We start from the raw sequence: 19,182 nt of genomic DNA on the forward strand, positions 1-19,182 counted from the left end.
TATCACCGGAGCGGAGGTCCCTTTGCATTGGGACTCAGCACCACCGGGGGCAGGGTGAGCAGCAGCAAGACAAACCAGCTGGACATATCAGGTGTCATACTTACCATCAATATATACTTTGGCTCTGAATGCCATAATCATCGTATTGGCACATTTATCAAGACACAATAAGCACGGATTGCTTGGAGATATCCTCCCTTAACAAAGGTAGAGGACTCTATTTAATGCATGCATGAACCTTGTCCTTATCAAATTGCTGGTCTTCTAATCCCTCGGTTAGTAACTACAGTATCTGCTGAATCGCACTTCCTGACATTAACCTGCTTTTCTAACAAACTTCAATGCTGCTACAATCTCAATTTTATTTAGTTCCACTATTCTGAATGGGTCATGTTAATAGGATTTTTTCCACTTAATGACAGGAATAAAATTTCATTTTAGAATAAGTATATGCTATAATTACTGTTATCATTGTAATCTAGAGAAATCTTCATTCATGTGTATTTTATCATTGTGCATTTTTTGAATTTAGTAAATATTTTAAATCAGCAGCTGGTCACAGGCACCTTTTATTTATTTTAAAGTTGTATTCCCTCATGGCTGCCTGACTTCGTGTACCTCCCTGATGATTGATATACTGTAGGCCACTGTGGTTGCATTGTCGGACTGAATCTGGTCAGGCCTGCCGTGAAGGAGGTCCTGCACCAGAATGAGCACCCTGTGCACTGCATGACGCTCCAAAATATTTATGGGCAGGTGACTTTCCTGAGCTGTCCATCTTCCCTGAAAGGTATGATGACTTGTCACCATGCCCCATCCTTGCAGACTTGCATCTGTGGTGAGGAGCACCCAATCTGGGATCCATAAAGGGCGACCCTTGTTTAAATGAATCGTCTGCAGCCACCATTTGAGGGAGAGCTTAACCTCTGGCGAGATGCGGATTGTTTGAGATTTTATCAGATGATACTGACCAACCCAATGAGACAGAATCCATCGTTGCAGGGACCTGGAATGGAACTGGGCATAAGCCAACATGTCGAAGGTGGATACCATGGACCCCAGTACCTGCATTGCTAAGGGAACTGACACTCTGATTGCAGAGCAGCTTGCGCACCCATAACTGTAGGGCAGCAATTTTGTGCACTGGTAGAAGAATCCTTTGCCCCAGGGAATCCAGCAGTGCCCCCAAATGTACCATCTGCTGAGTTGGAGAAAGAGAAGACTTTTTTTCCAATAGATTATCCAGCAGTGCTCTTGTAGACAGGCAATGGTTATTTGGAGATGGTGTTGTAAAACTTTTGGAGATTGTGCTAATATCAGGAGATTGTCCAAGTATGGTAGTATCCTGACTCCTTGTCATCTGAGATGAGCCACAATGACTGCCATTATCTTGGTGAATACCCCAGGGGCTGTGGACAGACCGAAGGGCAGAGCCTGAAATTGATAATGTTAATGACCCACAGCAAACCACAGAAACCTTTGGTAGGATTGTGCAATAAGTACATGCAGATACGCATCCTGTATGTCTAGGGAAACCATGAAATCTCCAGACTCCATTGCCAGCATAATTGACCGTAAGGTCTCTATATGGAACTTGGGCACATGGATGAATTTGTTGAGCAACTTCAGATTTAGAATAAGGTGATGAAATCCATTTGGTTCAGAATCAAAAACAAACTCAAATAATAACCTCTTCCTTGTTGCATCACAGGAAAGGGGATTACAGTATAACCCCTGACCTCAGGAGGGCACAAATAGTCTCTTGGAGGGCCAAGGCCTTGACTGGGTCTGAAGGAAGAGTTGTACAAAAAAAACTTCTGAGGGGGATGCCATAGGAACGTGAGGGCGTTTTCATGACACCACTTCTCAAACCCAAGCATCCATAGTCGGCCTTCTACCCTGAAATCCCCCAGGGGGAGACCCGCCCCATCAGGCAGCGGGTTTATCGTCCGGCTTGGAGGCTGGACATCTGACTGACCAAGATTTCTTGGTCTGCGGTTTCTTGCGGCAATTATCGTGTCGGGAGACTGTCCCTTTGCCCTTCTTTGTGGGCAAAAGGACCTGACGACTGCCTATACTTAGGGGTAGTCGTAGATGGCAACCCAGCAGATTTAGATGCTGCCAGAGTAGTCACTATGCTATCCAATTCCGGTCCAAATAGTACCTTCCCAGAAAACGGCAAGGATTCAATAGCTTTCTTGGACCCTGTATCCGCCTTCCAGGTTCTCAGCCAAAGGGTTCTCTGAATAGCAACCGAAGCTGCCGACACTCTAAAAGCCAAAATACCTGCATCAATAACCGCTTCTCCAACATACGCAGCTGCTTCTCACATTTAGACAGATAAGACAGCTCTGGTAGCATCTGGCATACTATCTTCCAGAGATGTCGTCCATAGCCTTGGCCACAGCCAGCCTGGTAATGGCTCCGGATAATGAAAAAACAGAATTCAAATGGTTTTCAAGTTTTCTATCTGTAACCTCCTTGAGTGAGGATGCGGAAGGAATAGGTAATGTAGAGCTCCTGATCATACTTGTCATATGAGCATCTACTGTTGGAGAAACTTCCCATTTGTTACATTCACCAGGTGAAAATGGGTATTGAGAAGCTAAATTCTTAATAGCATTGAAACGCCTATCTGGAGTATTTCGTGCTTCAGTCATGAGATCAGTCAGTTGTTCAGACTGAGGGATATAATCTTTTGCCACCTTCTGACGCCTAAAGACCGGAGTCTTAGACTTAGGCGGTACCTCCTCTTCCTCTATATTCAGGACAGATCTAGACACTCTCACCAGAGAGGGGACATCCACCGAGGATTGGTGGTCTTCCTCAACTGAGTAAGAACCGGAACTCTGAGTATCAGAGTGTGATGATGATGCAGTGTCAGGATCCTGAGGCAACCCCTGAAGGGATACTCTTTTATGCCCTTGCTTTACCACAACTAGTCTATTCTCTTGCATTATTTGCTGACCGGCCATAGACGGCAGCACACTCTGGCTAGAGTGTGCATAAGCATCAAACCAAAAAGGATTCATGGGAGACTTATATATGGAAGGATGTAAATGCTGTGGGTACCCTATAGCGGGAGGCAGTACCATTGATGGAGCCTGTGAAGCTGCTGCACGGGCCACTAAATGAGACAAAACCTGAGACAAAACCTGAGACCAAGAGGCCACCCAAGGTGGTTCTTGTGCAAGTGCTGGTGTGCTGGATTGGAGAGGTGGCTGTGTAAAACAGGCACCACACAAACCATCTTACACAAAATCCTGCTCTAACAGGCCTGCCAAACAGGATTTACATGATACCAGCACAGGAGGCTTACACTCCTCCTTCCCTTGCTTTTAGACATAACAATGTATAACAGGTATAAGGTATAAATGCAATGTGACTGTCTTCACAAGTAAATGTGAAAAGACAATGAAAAACCCCACACAGCTGTATTCAGAGGGATGAGGAGAAACACAGCGATAGATATATCTGCCAATAGAAATAAACGGCAGTACTTGAATACAGCAGCTAGCATTATAGTCACATACAAAGCATATATAATTTCAAATTTAAATGGGCTCTGACTCAACTGACCAAACCCCCAGGAATCTTGGTAGGATATAGAGCACTATATACCTGACCCAAGGAATAGGTATACAGGGAGACTGACCCAAACCTTCTGAGAACCAACTGCTTTCAGCAGAGCACCATAGGTGGACTGTGAGTGTCTCAATACACAAGGTGGTCAGAAATAACAAACCAGATGCAGGAACCCACGCAGGAAGTTACGTCTGGGTTGGGGGAGGAGCGGCCGGGGGAGCGCCTACCTTCCCTAAGCTACTTAATGGCACGGGTACACTGGCCTCACAGTAGTAGATACTACTAGTGTGCTGCTAGTGTCCCGTCCCCGGTGTCAGACAATAAGGCCCCAGTGGTTTTAGTGAGGACGCGGCTCGCGAGCCCTCACTAGCAGCAGCCACCATCGCGTCTCCTACACCGGAAGCCAGGACTGCAGTGCATGATTCCCTGACAAGCGAGGAATCGCCTTACCTTGCCATCTCCTTAGATCCGATTGCAGTCCGGGCCCCAGCGTCGCTGCTAACTAAGCTTCTCTGTGACCAGCCAAAATCCCCAGGGCATATAGCGTTACTGGCATTTCAGCATCAGCGGAGGTAGAAGGAGTCGCTGTACAAGTGTCCCCCAAGCGCTTAGTACTGCTTAACCCAGTAAAAAAAGCAGTCCCGCTGTTATAACAGGTGCGTCTGGATGCTTGCCTAGCACCAAACAAAAAAACTGAATGGCTGGGGGCGGGGTATATAGGGAGGAGGTCCTGTGCATACTGGGAGATTGAAAGCTGTAGCTGTTTGGTGCAATGGATTACTGGATTACTCCAACTACATACCCCATGGTATCCCTGTAGACCCTATGAAACCCGAAGAAGAAATGTTAATTTTGACAAAACCAGATGAAAATGAAGTGAAGATTAATAGGCCCCTTGGAGACTCTTGTTCCTCTAAGGAAATCCTGGTAATAACCACACCAGGGTCTCTGATACAGGCAGAAGGGGGAGCGTTCATTTGCCTGTATAATGTAGCACACATTTTCCTATTCTATAGGAAAGCTATGGTTAGACAGGAACTAGTGGTTACCAGTGACAACCAGATTCCTATGTAGGCTGTGTTGTTGTTGCTGCCTGGGTTACACCAGGACAAAAGTGCGAGAAAGTACAGTGCACACATTGACATTCACTAGAGAAATAGGAAGACCTTTTATTTCTTTTAAATACAGAATTTGTGTACATCTCCAACCATTATCTTGATGGGTTTCAAAACTGTATGTAGGCTAGGACATCTTACATAATATTACAACAAATGTCCTGAATGCAATGAGTTGCACAATCAGTGTGGATACAATGAAAATTGAACTTTTATAATAAAGAGAACAAGCATTTATATAGAGCATTTATCATGCAACTATACATACGGAGTTACAAAAATCTACTAGTGATTTGTGTTAATATTTTATAACATACTGTTCGTGATTTCTCTTTGCCTCATATACTATGAAGAGATAGATCTTGAGGCCCAGTAATTATGTTGGGAAACCATCCAAAACAGTGATTTTAAGTTTTTAACTTTTCCTTGGAGAATGAAGTTTATTGTAACATTAAAAAGCATGATAAAAATAACAATTGCCTCCACTTACTAAAAAAAAATAAAAATATGGATTTTGAGTGTCCTTGTTCCGAGTAACACACCCAGGGGACTCTACATTTTTTAAAAAATAAATAAATGTAGCTTTTGTTCAAGCCTTGAGATTGCCTACCTCAATAGCTTAAGTTGGGAACGCTGTATGGTCCCTGTCAGTTATGTCTATAGAAATCACTGAAGTGGTATAATTTGGGTGTCTTGCTGGAGAGGCTTGTAATTAAATGTCAGATGTCAGGCAAGGCTGCTTCCCCGCAAAGGGATTTCTCATTTTCTCTCATTCACATCAGGACACTTGTACATTTTTTTCAAGCCTGACCTCTTAGGCAAAGTTCTTTGCAAATCGGAGCCCAATTTGCATTAGAATTCGGAGGTAATGCAGTGCAAATCCAGAAACATAAGTGAATAGCTTTTGCATTAAAATTTGAATAAACCATTGCTTCAGATATCAATTAAGAGTCATCTTCCTGGGATGATCTCCCTAGCTTGATCATTCTTTGCAATTACCAGTAAGAGACACGCAAAAACATAGCTTGAAAAGCACACACTGTATTGCACAACAAAAAATAATCAATGACATGTTGACAACAGATTGGCAGACACAATAATTTTCACTTACACATGCTGAAGACCAATTTTATTAGAGATAAAGTTGTAACCCTAATACTGTGTTTTTTTTGCTATTCGTATAGAAGGCAAAAACAAGCTTCACAAGGAAAAAAACAGGCTTCACAAGCAGTCAAAAACAACAATACCCTGATTTTGTTGTTAAACCTACAACATTTGACTAATGCTTCCCCGCTACACAGTCACACTGTACAAACACTAAACATGGTCAACATTGCCTTTTAAGGCCTCTGACTGTAAAAAGGTGCACAACAACTCTTCCTTTGTACCAAAAACGGGGTCAAAAATATAATTATATATTAAACTGCTATTTTCTTTATTTACATACCCTATTCATAAATAATTAAACCAAAACTTAGAGCGCAATGACTGGTTATGATGACAGATGAAGCAAGTGAGAAACAGATAGGTTATTGCTCCAACAGACAAGTATTACAATATATATTGTCAGAGCAGGCCAGGGCCTTCCATGCAAACGCTATATGCCAGTTCTCACAGGTACCACAGTAAATGCTGTATGTGTTCCAAAGCTATTAATGCTTCACACACAGCAATCAAGTGAGAAATCTCTCAGGGCATCAGCCCGATTTGCTGAAAGCTTACTCTTGGTACAAAGGGAAAATATGCATTGCTTATTTCAAGGGGAAATTATCAACCTTAAGGAAAACAATGTAGTAAGAAATGGTTTCACGAGTGTTTACTGTGGAAGCTCTTTGCTGTGGCCTAGCTTTGGAATTGAAGGCTGCAAAAACACATTTTGTACCATTTACATTCTACATACATCACTTATCCTGGATACACATTTGTCGATATATATATATATATATATATATATATTGTTTGTTCGGGCGGCGAACAATATATCGCTAGTGGATCGATGGGTGTGTACCTGAAAGAGATGTGTCCACATACATCTAACCTCTGTGCGCTACAAGTCGCGTTACACAACACATGAGCGATATGCAACTTTTTAGCACCGAGCATCCTTTCTTGTGACTTATTCCAATAAAATGTGTCTGATGTGTAAAGTTATGCAAATAAAACACACAAGCAGTTTCTGTTGATTAAAATGATATGCAGCATGCCTATATTCTGTGCGCGACTGTTGTTGTATCTGCATGTGTATTCTACGTTACAGTGTCACAGGCGCTGACACTGTAACATAGCATTTTGCATGCAGATATAACCACAGTTGCACACAGAATATAGGCATGCTGCATATCATTTCAATCAGCAGAAACTGCGTGTGTGTTCTGTTTGCATCGGTTTGGGAATAAGATGCATTTTAAAGGAAAAAAGTTGCACAAAAAGATGTTCAGCACTGCTGAGACGCACCACGGCATGGCGCGACTAGAAGGGATGTTTAACGCTAGATGTATGTGGACACATCTGTAGGTCTGTGTACGCCATTCAGAGACATATCAGGTTGCCCTTGCCCACAGCCGATTCTGAAATATCATCTATATATATCTGTACATCTGGCTGTGTATAGCTTACCAAATTGGCCACTGGGTCGGTGCGATGGCAGGTCCCTTGTTGGTTCGCTCAAGTGTGTACCCAGCATTAAAGGCAATTTGCTAATTACTGTAGGTAAGTTTTGGTTCATATTGCCAAAAAATGAAACCTAATTTCAATTAGGCTTTTAAAGTTGAATCTAGGTAGCTACCTTGCAAACGTATTAGTAGTAATAGTAGTGTAAGGGCCCCTGCCCCCCTTCACCTATTACTGAGTGGTAGTTCAGTTGTAAAGCCTTGCAACTTCATAACCCTTAATTTTAATAAATGACAAGTGGGCCTATCATTGATGACAGCAAGAAAGCCTCACTGCATAAAATACAGTATAAAGAGTAAAAGGCAAACTGAGAAACTTTCTCCTGACTGAATATCACAGGTTTTTTAGCCTAAAAAATGTATTTAATAGAAGGTATTACGTATTGAAGGAGGTGAACATTAAACACCCCAAATCTTTTTTAGAGTTGATATTGCAAAATAAAATCATTTAACACTTAAAATGTCTCCTCCCACGTAAGCATTGCATGTTTCAAGACTAGCTTACACTTTCATCCCTCCCACCTTTGATTGCAAACCCACAAACAGTCAATCTTCCGGTTCACCAATGGTCCTACTCAAAACAGAACCAGTGTTCTTTATAAAGGCCATAGTGCAACATCGTACATATTGTGAGTGCCCATAACTGACGTTTCACAATGTCAGTGCAGTACCCTGCTAATTCGTAGTGCTGCCCTCTACTGGCAACAATGCTTCTTCACAGACCCCTGTCCACAGGAAGGGGGTATATCAGCCCTCCTGTAGTCTAAAGGGTCCGCACTGCTACAGGGTAGAGGAGTGATAAATGTTCAGCCCCTTTTATCGGAAGTTTTCTGGTGGTATAGAAATGAATGACTTCAGGAATGCTGTCAAAAGGAGGACTGTTCTGACCCAATATGTATTTTTCTTTGGCTTTTGACAGTTTCATGTGCATGAATCCTTGGCTGCTCCTGTAAACATAATAAAAGAAGAATTAACACTAATGAATAAGAATACACTCGAACAATAATCACAACTATAACATACTTGTACTTTGCACTTGAACATTATTTATTGTGTGGGACTATTTTGATTACAGGCTTCATAGGCTATTTAGAGTTCCTATTATATTCACTACACAAAAAGTGATTTTTTTCCTAATCTTAAACTTAAAACATGTCCACCAATATAGGAAAGAAAATGTTTGCTTGGATTCAACCTAGATTCAAGTGTCATCTTTGAAAATTTAGCTTCAAAGGAAAATAGTAGTGTCCATGGTATCAATCCACCATTCAGATGTATGTTGTTGTTTTGGAAGTACTTGCAGTAATATGAAAGTATCACAGTAAAACTAACAAGGAGTCTAATGCCTCTAATGTGCATCTTAAACATAGAATAATAATAATAATATGATTATTAATTTGATTATTATTAACTATTTTTATTATTATAATTGTAATAATAATAATAAGTTAATAATAATCATAAACACAATACAACACAAGAATGAGGTGATATACGACTTATTGTAGCTACAGGGCTCAATTCAATTCAATGCGAACTGAATAGCATCGGAAAGGAGCTCCCAGAGTTATTAAATTCAGGGCACTGTTAAGCCCGACTGAAGGATTTCTTCTCGTGCCCCTCCTGGGGTGCGAGCAGAAACCTAACAAAAATCGTGACGCGATGCTGTTTTCTGCCCTTAGTGTGGCGGAAACAGCATTGCACCAGGCACTTAAGTCGGAGAATGACCATTCTCGTGACTAAACACCATGTTTAAGGCGTGAGACAGGGCATTCTCCGACATAGCAGCGCACTGAATTGAATAGCTCCGGGAGTTACTTCCCGATGCTATTCAATTCGCGTTGAATTGAATTGAGCCCTATAATTAGAGCAAATCTGAGATGTTAGAGAGGATGCCAGTGAACACACATTCTACATGTATAACAAATGTATAATATAATGCAAAGTACAGAAGGACACATGAATTACAGTTACATAGTCACTCTATTAAGCAAATTGTTTTCAGAAAGCTGCTACCATCCGGTGTTTACATTTAGAAAGCCAGAAGTCCCCAATGTACTAACTCTCCTGAAATGTCTGGGAGACTCCCAAAATAGTGAGTGACCCTAGGGAATCCCAAGAGGGGCTGGCAGTTTCCCACCATGATGCAGTCTGCATCACTATGTTGTGGCAGGGTGATCAGGAAAGTCAGCAACCACGACTATATCTAGTATACTAATCTGGAAAGTTACCACATTAACCTTGGATGCTTAAACCATTTACATGAAAAGATTGAGGCATCACAATTTATATGATAAAATAAATACAAAGTTTTATTACATCAGAAATGACATCAGGAAAATATACTGTATCATATATATTGGAACAGGCTATACAGTATATACCTGTAAGATGGAAATTGTGGCAGAGTGTATAGCCAGCGCTTTCTTAAACTTAACATGTCTAAGACTGAGCTGATCATCTTCCCACCCTCTTCCACTACATCACTTTCCACAATTTCGTTATCTATTGATGGCACAACTATCTCCTCTAGCCCCAAAGTGCGCTGTCTTGGAGTTATCCTAGACTCCTCCCTCTCCTTTAAACCGCACATTCAGCACATCTCGCAGTCCTGCCGTTTTCACCTAAAAAATATCTCCAGGATTAGACCCTTCCTCACCCAGGATGCCACTAAAACCCTCATCCACTCACTGGTCATATCCAGATTGGACTACTGTAACCTTCTCCTAGCTGGCCTCCCAGTCTCTCACCTCTCTCCACTACAATCTGTTCTCAATGCTGCTGCTCGGCTCATCTTCCTCTCCAGACGTTCTATATCTGCTTCCCCTCTCCTTCAAGCCCTACACTGGCTCCCCTTCCCCTTCAGATGCCAATTCAAGGTTCTTACATTCACCTACAAAGCCCTCACCAAATCCTCTCCCGCATACATTTCTGACCTTCTCTCCCTTCACACTCCCACCCGCCCACTTCGCTCAACTAATGCATGCCGCCTCTCTTGCCAACTGATTACTTCCTCCCACTCCCGCATCCGAGATTTTGCCCGTGCTGCTCCCTACCTTTGGAATGCTCTCCCTCTCCCTATCAGACTCTCCACCTCTCTACAAATCTTCAAACGGGCTCTCAAGACCCACTACTTCATCAAGGCCTTCCAGCACTCCTCCTAACCCACCTCATGCTCTTTCCTTCCTATCTTCCCCTTCTGTGTCACGCCTGTCTGTCTGCCCCTCCCCTTAGAATGTAAGCTCTCATGAGCAGGGACCTCTTCCCTCATGTGCTTCTCTTTACATTTTCTTCTACTCTCTACTCCCCATTAGGGCACCTAACACGGGACCGCCAACTCCCGGCAGCTTATTGTGAGTGCTTTAATCACTATTTCAGCAATGTATATAAGTTGTGTCCCTGTCCTGCACTGTAATGTACTGTAAGTTACTTGTTTCTTGTTCACTTATTAGTTCTATGTACTATGTAAGGCGCTGCGGAACACTTGTGGCGCCATATAAATAAAGGATAATAATAATAATAATAGTGAAATTATTATGCATTACTAACACTGGCTATTTTGACCTTCTATGTAATCAAAAACTATCCCTATATTAACTCTGTTTTGTGCTTATCACAGGATAACAGAAAAGTCTGAACAAGTATGTTTCCTAAGCCCGTGTCCATACCATCTCTCTATTTATTCTTCTGAAAAACAAGATTAGTGCGGCTGTAAAACAGTCACCGAAAATAATAGCCGTGGTACAAAAGGCTAGAATTAAAAGCATCATTACTAGCAAGCAAAAAACAGGATTTATAGCGCATTAAAAAAAAGATGGGTACTAAAAGGGCAGCAGTCCAAAACCATACTAGAATGGCTGTAATTCATCAGATGCAAAGTGTCACCAGTACAACCTCCATGTCGTTGAGATTTGCTGTGTGGTAATATAAATTCCTATTATCCTCAGGAATATGCAGGGCTATTGTATGACAGAATGCACCAATATCAGAATCAGGAAACAATGACTGGAATTACAGAGCATGATGACAGGGTGTACCAGAATAGAAGTCTCCTGTGCATACAGACAGTGTTATCTAAAATACACAGCCAGGAGATGTATAAAGCATGTGATAATAGCTCTGCAATCTTAACACACCAATTACAGCACACTGAGCATTGGTACTCTCTATTAAACCACTGCCTAAAGAGCAGCATTTAAGGCCATTAGACAGCAAAAACCAGTAAGGAGAAAAAAAATGCCATTTTCAAGGAGGATCACTTTATTTCCTAAGAAACAGAAGTTGAAGTAAGTAACGTAAGTGCAGAATATATTAGGTGCAAAAAATAATACACACAATTCCATCCCCCACATCCATTTTGAACAAGACATCATAATTAATTATATTTAAGTTCTACATCTTAAAGAGTCACTAAACCTAAAATAAGGGGAACATTTACTAAGATTCGTGTTTGGGCGAGAATGCATTCTCAAATGTGTGTTTGGCAAATTTACTAAACGCAAACTCAGGTGAAAAATGATGAAACACTGCATCAACAGCCAGGCCGCTGATTGGCTAACAGACAGGCCAATCAGCGACCTTTCTGTTGATTGACAGCCAGGCCACTCACAGCCAATCAGCGGCCGCTTACTCTAGTAGTGGCCTCTGATTGGTTGGCAGCCTGGCAAGTGCAGAAAACCTTGTGGTTTGTCACTTGCCGGGGGAAGAGCCGTATGTGGAACCACATACGGCTCTTCTGTCCGAAATGGCTCAGGAACTTGAGTTTTCGTTTTAATGGCCGGGGACTCTAATGGACAAGAGGACCGACCTGCACCAAGAGGTAGGTGAGTATTTGAGTATTTGCCACTGCAGAAGGGGACCGGACACCTGGGGACAAGATGAATATAGTGTGTGTGTGATTGTATGTAAAACTTTTACTGTCTACCATGTGTGTGTCCTGTGGTTATTTTAATATTTTTTTTTTTACAGTGGGGGTAGCGGTGCCAGCTATGCTTTTTTTTTTTGGGAGGGGCACAGTTTTTTTTCAGTTTTGAACATTTATTTTTTAAACACTACACATATGCAGCCTGCACGTAATTACTTATATGTGCAAGCTACATGTTTGGGTGTCTTTAGCTGTGGTCAGACACAGGGAACACGGGGAGAGACTCTATTACATACATCATTGAAAAACATGATTCAGCAAAACACGATTCTTGGTAAATTTGAGTGTTTCTGCTGTCAAAATTCTCCCGTGTCCCTGTGATGCTGTGAGTGTTTAAACTCGGGCAATCCTGGACCACGATTCTTAATAAATGTACCCCTGAGATTGGTTTACATGCTTCAGTATCTTACATAATATACTGTATAGATAAATAGAGAAAAGAAGACTCTTTGTTGGGGGCACTCATATGGTAAATCAAAATGATTTATGAAAAGATTAAAACTTAACTTTTATTCTTATTAGTAAAAGAAAGCAGAATAGTATACACTACATCATATTGACTAACAAAACATATACATTAAAGCTGACGATAAATAGTCAGATCAAATCAACGAGGAGGATGGGAAATTGATGTGCACCTTGCACCTGATCATATAGGGGTGCAAACTGCACCCACCCGATTATATAGAGAGAGTTCTATTGTTCCTCCCACGGCAAATTAATAGGTATGCCCTGGCCCTATTATCACACTCCCGAAATATCGTAGGAGATTGAAGGCATAATAAGTGGCGTTGTCCCCAAAACCGCCTACTAGCTTACAAATTACATATCAAAGTAGAAGAATATCAACCGATAATTGTTAGCATCAATAATATATTAGAATAAATACATGAGCAAATTGGTTCAGATCTGCTAAAGCACAGTACAGTTCTAGTTTTAAATGGATGGTCAAAAATTGCAAAACAATAGTGTACAATGTCCTGGGTATATTCGGTAATGCATTCCGATTATTTAGGATAAAGGAAAGATATTGACAGTGAACCTAGAAACCGCACATCTATGTAAGAATATGATTGAATGATACAGTGTCACCTGAAAAGGAGAAAATCAATTATTCGTCTGTCATGAATCCAGAGAGCCCTCAATAAAAAATCAGTCAATCTCTGATTACAATATTTTGTATATATAGACTGTGCAATCTAGGTGAAGGATAGAAGAATAATAAAAGAGGGCCCAGATACTGTCTCCCCTGTTTCTGCTGTCACTGTGTCTTGTCTAAAACAGAGGACACAGGATGAGAGAACAGGGTAGGTGACTGGTTGGAAGAAAGGTGAAGGGCACTTCTACTGATTTTTTTTTGATTATTTCGATTCATGATTTTTTACGTTTGTGCTTATGAATTTAGGTGTACATGTTCTGTGCACATGTATACATGAGCATGTATACGTGGGGTGATAACAGGTGACCCCTTATCAGTCATAACTACAAAAAGATTCCTATCCTCCATTTTTTGACTGATTACTGTCCTTATATGACCAACATGAGGATTTTATTATGTGGTGGAGATTTATCTCACTTCCTTTAACAATATGAGTATTATTTGGTATGTTTCCCTTATGATAAGTAACCCTTTGGCTCCTCGTTTTATACAAATTTTGGTACTTAATGAATTGACTTTAAACATCCTTTCTTCTCTAACACTAAAAATACTTTATGGTATAACTAACCATTTTGTTTCTTGTCCTTGTTTTTCTAATGTATGGAATTGGTTAAAATTTAAACCTAAATCTACCTAATACTGTCAAAATATGGACATGGTAGGTAGTGTAATCTTATCACACTTCTATCTACTAGTTGCATACAACCAATTGACGTGTCCTAGTTTGCTATTTGAAGCAATGCCAGTACAAGCACATTCATTCCGCTACACACATCCGGAATTGATCGCTCCCCCTTGAGAGCAATTAGCATACTGATTGGGCGGGGTATTTAAATAGTCCTAAGCATGACTCTTCACCGATGTGAACAAGCCCTGCCTCGGGCGAAACGTACGTCATCATTCTGTCACGTGACCTGTCCTGATCGGCCGGCCGGGCACCATCCCGCTGACTCGCGGAGGGACGCTCCGGAGAGTCCAAGCCATGCACCCACACAGTATCCGGCTTCACGTGACACCAGCGTCGGGGCACCAACCCGCTGACAATCGGGAAGATACTCCTTGTCAGTACGCAGCTACTGGCTCACAGTAAACATTTTCATTTAAACTTTGTCTCCCCTCTCCCCCTTGTATAACGTCTGGCATCGGGTACTACAGCCTGCTATATAGGCAGGTTGACGACCTGCTGACTGTTTTGGAAAAATGAACAGTAACATAATTGGCATATATTAATATGTGACTAAGGCCCTGATTCAGACCCACTCGCGAGCGGCTGTCCGCTCGCAAGTGGGTCGATGTTCTGCACTGAGCATGCGCACGACGGAGGGAGCTCCGTCGTGCGCATGCGCCAGACGCGACGAGCGAAGGAAAGTCCTTCGCTCGTTGTGTCTGATCAAAGGGGACGTGCTGTCGATGTTGATTGACAGCACGCCCCCTTTGGTGGGCGTGCCTCCCTGACGGGGGCGTTCCCATGGGAACGCCTCCCGTCAGAAGCCGGCCCACTGACATCACTAGTGATGTCAGTGGGAGTGATTTTGGCTCTGATAGAGCCAAAATCACTCCGGAGCTTGCGGTTGAAAACCTCAACCGCAGGCTCCGGCTCGCAGTTTCGATGGTCGCGATGGTCAAGACCATCGCGGCCATCAAACTGCATGCTCGTATAGCCTGTGGGTGGTGACCCACAGCTATACGAGCGTCCAGGAGGACGCTCCATTTTCATGGAGGGCGGCCCTCATTCAGAGCGTGCGCTCTGCTCAGAGCGTACGGCTCTGAATGAGGGCCTAAGTCAAGATACCATCACACAGTATATCATATGTGTTGGCTTGTGTAAAAACAGCTATTGTTTATAACTGCTAGAGTAGAGATTTATAACCAACCTATCACAAATTCTCTTGCGACCATAGATTGTCCATTTAACCCTATATGTAACTCCTTTATTGTCTTAGTAAGACGGCTACATATTACAATTATTGGAATCGCAAGATTGTGTCACTTTTGTATGTATTCACAGTATATCTATTTGATTGCTATTTTCAACTATGGTTTTTTGATCTGCTATTTATATATATCCTTGTAGGATGTATTAATGTTTCCTTTTAACAATATCTATACATAAGCAATCTTTCTGCACTCTCTCATCAGTGTACCTACCACGTCTAGACTGCAATGTCCTTGACATCAGGATAGACGTGGTTTGAGCGCGCTGACAGTAGAAGTGCCCTTCACCTTTCTTCCAACCAGTCACCTACCCTGTTCTCTCATCCTGTGTCCTCTGTTTTAGACAAGACACAGTGACAGCAGAAACAGGGGAGACAGTATCTGGGCCCTCTTTTATTATTCTTCTATCCTTCACCTAGATTGCACCGTCTATATATGCAAAATATTGTATTCAGAGATTGACTGATTTTTTATTGAGGGCTCTCTGGATTCATGACAGACGAATAATTGATTTTCTCCTTTTCAGGTGACACTGTATCATTCAATCATATTCTTACATAGAGGTGCGGTTTCTAGGTTCACTGTCAATATTTTGCTCATGTATTTATTCTAATATATTATTGATGCTAACAATTATCGGTTGATATTCTTCTACTTTGATATGTAATTTGTAAGCTATTAGGCGGTTTTGGGGACAACGCCACTTATTATGCCTTCAATCTCCTACGATATTTCGGGAGTGTGATAATAGAGCCAGGGCATACCTATTAATTCGCCGTGGGAGGAACAATAGAACTCTCTCTATATAATCGGGTGGGTGCAGTTTGCACCCCTATATGATCAGGTGCAAGGTGCACATCAATTTCCCATCCTCCTCGTTAATTTGATCTGACTATTTATCGTCAGCTTTAATATATATGTTTTGTTAGTCAATATGATGTAGTGTATACTATTCTGCTTTCTTTTACTAATAAGAATAAAAGTTAAGTTTTAATCTTTTCATAAATCATTTTGATTTACCATATGAGTGCCCCCAACAAAGAGTCTTCTTTTCTCTATTTATCTAACTTGTATTTCCGGACTCAGGGGAGCACCACCAACTTGTAATTACTCTTTTTGCCACAATCTGTGTAATATAAAACTGTTAGTTGGTTTCTAATTACTGTCCTGTTCTACAGAAGTAAATTTCCTTTGTCACTATTATTATTATTGCTATCTGACTTTTTCCTGTGCGGGCTCCAAACAGTGTCTTTCTCTTTTTATAATATACTGTATGTAAAGTAAGGGTTCTTCAATAGGATTTCCTGGGGGCCCACAAGCTTCAGTATTGCAAGGGATGTCAGACAATTGGCTGGATATCATGCCATCACATATAATATATAGGCAAATGCTCTCAGAAGATAACTGTACACGGAAGCTAATTGTGGTCATCTTCCACAGTGATCCAGCCTCTCATCCCAAGCTCAAAGGCTAAAGCTAGTACCTAGCATGGAGCGATGTCATGATGATTGGCTAATTTGGCCAAATCGTAATGACAGATCTTGCACGATGGGCCCACATATTGTCCCGGTATACATCGTTCAGGGTATATCTAGCTTTCATTTTTGTCCAGTTTTGCCACCCATGTATGTACAGTGATCCAGCCTCTTAGCTTTTGGCTCCTGCATTATTACATTGTATGTGACCAGCTTTAACTGCCTTTTGCAAATAAAAAATCAAAATAGTTTGGGCTCAAACGTAAATAAAATCTCAAGTTCTGTAAAGCTGTATTGGATTTTTCATATATAGGCATCTATATATCTACTAATATATCTTAGTATAGGTTTAGTCTCCCATATCCAAAATGCTTGGGACCAGGGGTATTTTGGATATCGGAATATTCCGTATTTTGGAATATTTGCATACTATAATTAAATATCTTGGGTATGGGACCCAAATCTAAACACAGAATGCATTTATGTTCTATATACACCTTATACACGCAGCCTGCAGGTCTTTTAATACAATATTTTTAATAACTTTGAGCATCAAAAAAAGTTTGTGTACATACATGAAACTTATTTATGTTTCATATACACCTTATACACACAGCCTAAAGGTTATTGTATACTGTATTTTAATGATTTTGTGCTTTAAAAAAAAGTTTGTGTACATTGAACCATCAGAAAGCAAAGCTTTCACTTTCTCAGTCATACTAAATATATTCCGTAATATTCCATATTTCTGAATATTTGGATATGGGAGACTCAACCTGTATATGTTATTAGAAGCTCTATCTTTAAAGAGAAAGTTTATATATATATATATATATATATATATATATATATATATATATATATATATATATATATACATACATACATACGCACACACACACGCACACAGATCAACTGTTTGTCCACGTTGTGGAGATCATATTGCGAAGGCATGCACCAGCGGTGAAAAACTTAACAGAACAGATAGCGAACCTTCTACCTGCTTATTATGAACAAAGAAGAAAGGCAGTTGCTATTGAGAGAAAATTCAATCAATGCTGTGATATAATATTATGTGATAATATTTTATATTAAACTCTGTATTTAAAATACTTATAATACTTAACAGAGCAAAATATGCATGCGATGTTTAAATTGAAATATGGGATTTGGAACATTGATAATTGCTACCCCTTTCTCTATTATCCCTTTGTGTCCTAGTATTGCCTAGTATGTTCTATGCAAAAATATCATAAAAAAATATAATTTCGACTGTATCAACATATCTGTAACATCACCCTTTCATAATATAATAGTTTTGATCTTCATTGTAGGATGGTAACAAATTTTGTCAGCAAGGTATGGAAATGTGGCCATTTGCTGATATAAAGTCTATGGCAACTAATTAATTTCAAACTCTCAATAATAATTCAGTGGTAACATATAATAAGCCAAGTGAAAACTAATCATGGAACACTTGATAAACTTTAATTTGGTGATTTGTGTACCATTATACATTCAGTATGCTAGCCTACACACGTTATTATAGTTAACTTGTATTTACAATAAAAGGCATCCCTTATTTTTATCTTAATAACCAAGAAACAAACCTAAATAGTGTAGTATATAAGGAGTAAATGTAGGGCAAACACAGACACCTGCAGAACCTGGATGATCTAAAGGTTACACCCAAATAACTATAAAATATATAAAAGGATAGATATAAATCAGTCGGGTTGGCTGTGTCAGAAAGATATACCTTCAGTGCCAGATTAATGTCCCCATGGGCCTGGAGCTGAAATTTATGAAGGGCCTATTGTGTGCCGCTGCAGGGGATGTAACAAGAGCTGCAGCGCTGTTGACTAGTGATGGGGGGGGCGTGACCAGTGTTGTATGAGTGTGGTCTACACAGAGGGTGTGGTCTGTGCTGTGGGTGTGGCTATCTCCATGGAGGGTATAGTTAGCAAATACTTTCAACCACTTTTTTTAATGGAGCTATAACAATACACATCCAGGTGATGCTAGGCTTTCTGTCACCCGGGCAAAGACTCAGAGGTCTATTCAGCAATACTAAAAATTGTATAGTGTTACATTAGTTTAGAACTCGCATTGAATTTTCCATAAATATCGGAGCAATTCAGCATGGCTCCTCTACATATGTATCTATTCTGAAAAACTGTCATTTCTGCGGAGATAGTCTTTCAGAATAGAGATACTTTCCTCATGCTCACCTTACTTACCGCTGCCTGGTTTCCTGTCTGTGCATGCACCGCCTTCCATATCATATAAATGTGTACAATGCGGCCAGCAGAACCAATCA

General features: G+C 40.8%; 1 protein-coding gene across 1 annotated transcript in view; it reads right to left on the reverse strand.

Annotated features, from left to right (window-relative positions):
* Window positions 1–7,009: 7,009 nt before the first annotated feature.
* SHB (SH2 domain containing adaptor protein B) overlaps window positions 7,010–19,182 on the reverse strand; it is a 251,296-nt gene continuing 239,123 nt past the window's right edge. Inside the window, exon 6 of the mRNA XM_088461260.1 lies at window positions 7,010–8,316. Coding sequence (XP_088317386.1) covers window positions 8,133–8,316 — 184 coding nt within the window. The 3' untranslated portion in view covers window positions 7,010–8,132. The remainder of the gene's footprint in view (window positions 8,317–19,182) is intronic.

The sequence above is a fragment of the Taudactylus pleione genome, unplaced genomic scaffold, assembly GCF_031769625.1.
Source record: "Taudactylus pleione unplaced genomic scaffold, aTauple2 ptg001032l, whole genome shotgun sequence".
NCBI lineage: Eukaryota > Metazoa > Chordata > Amphibia > Anura > Myobatrachidae > Taudactylus > Taudactylus pleione.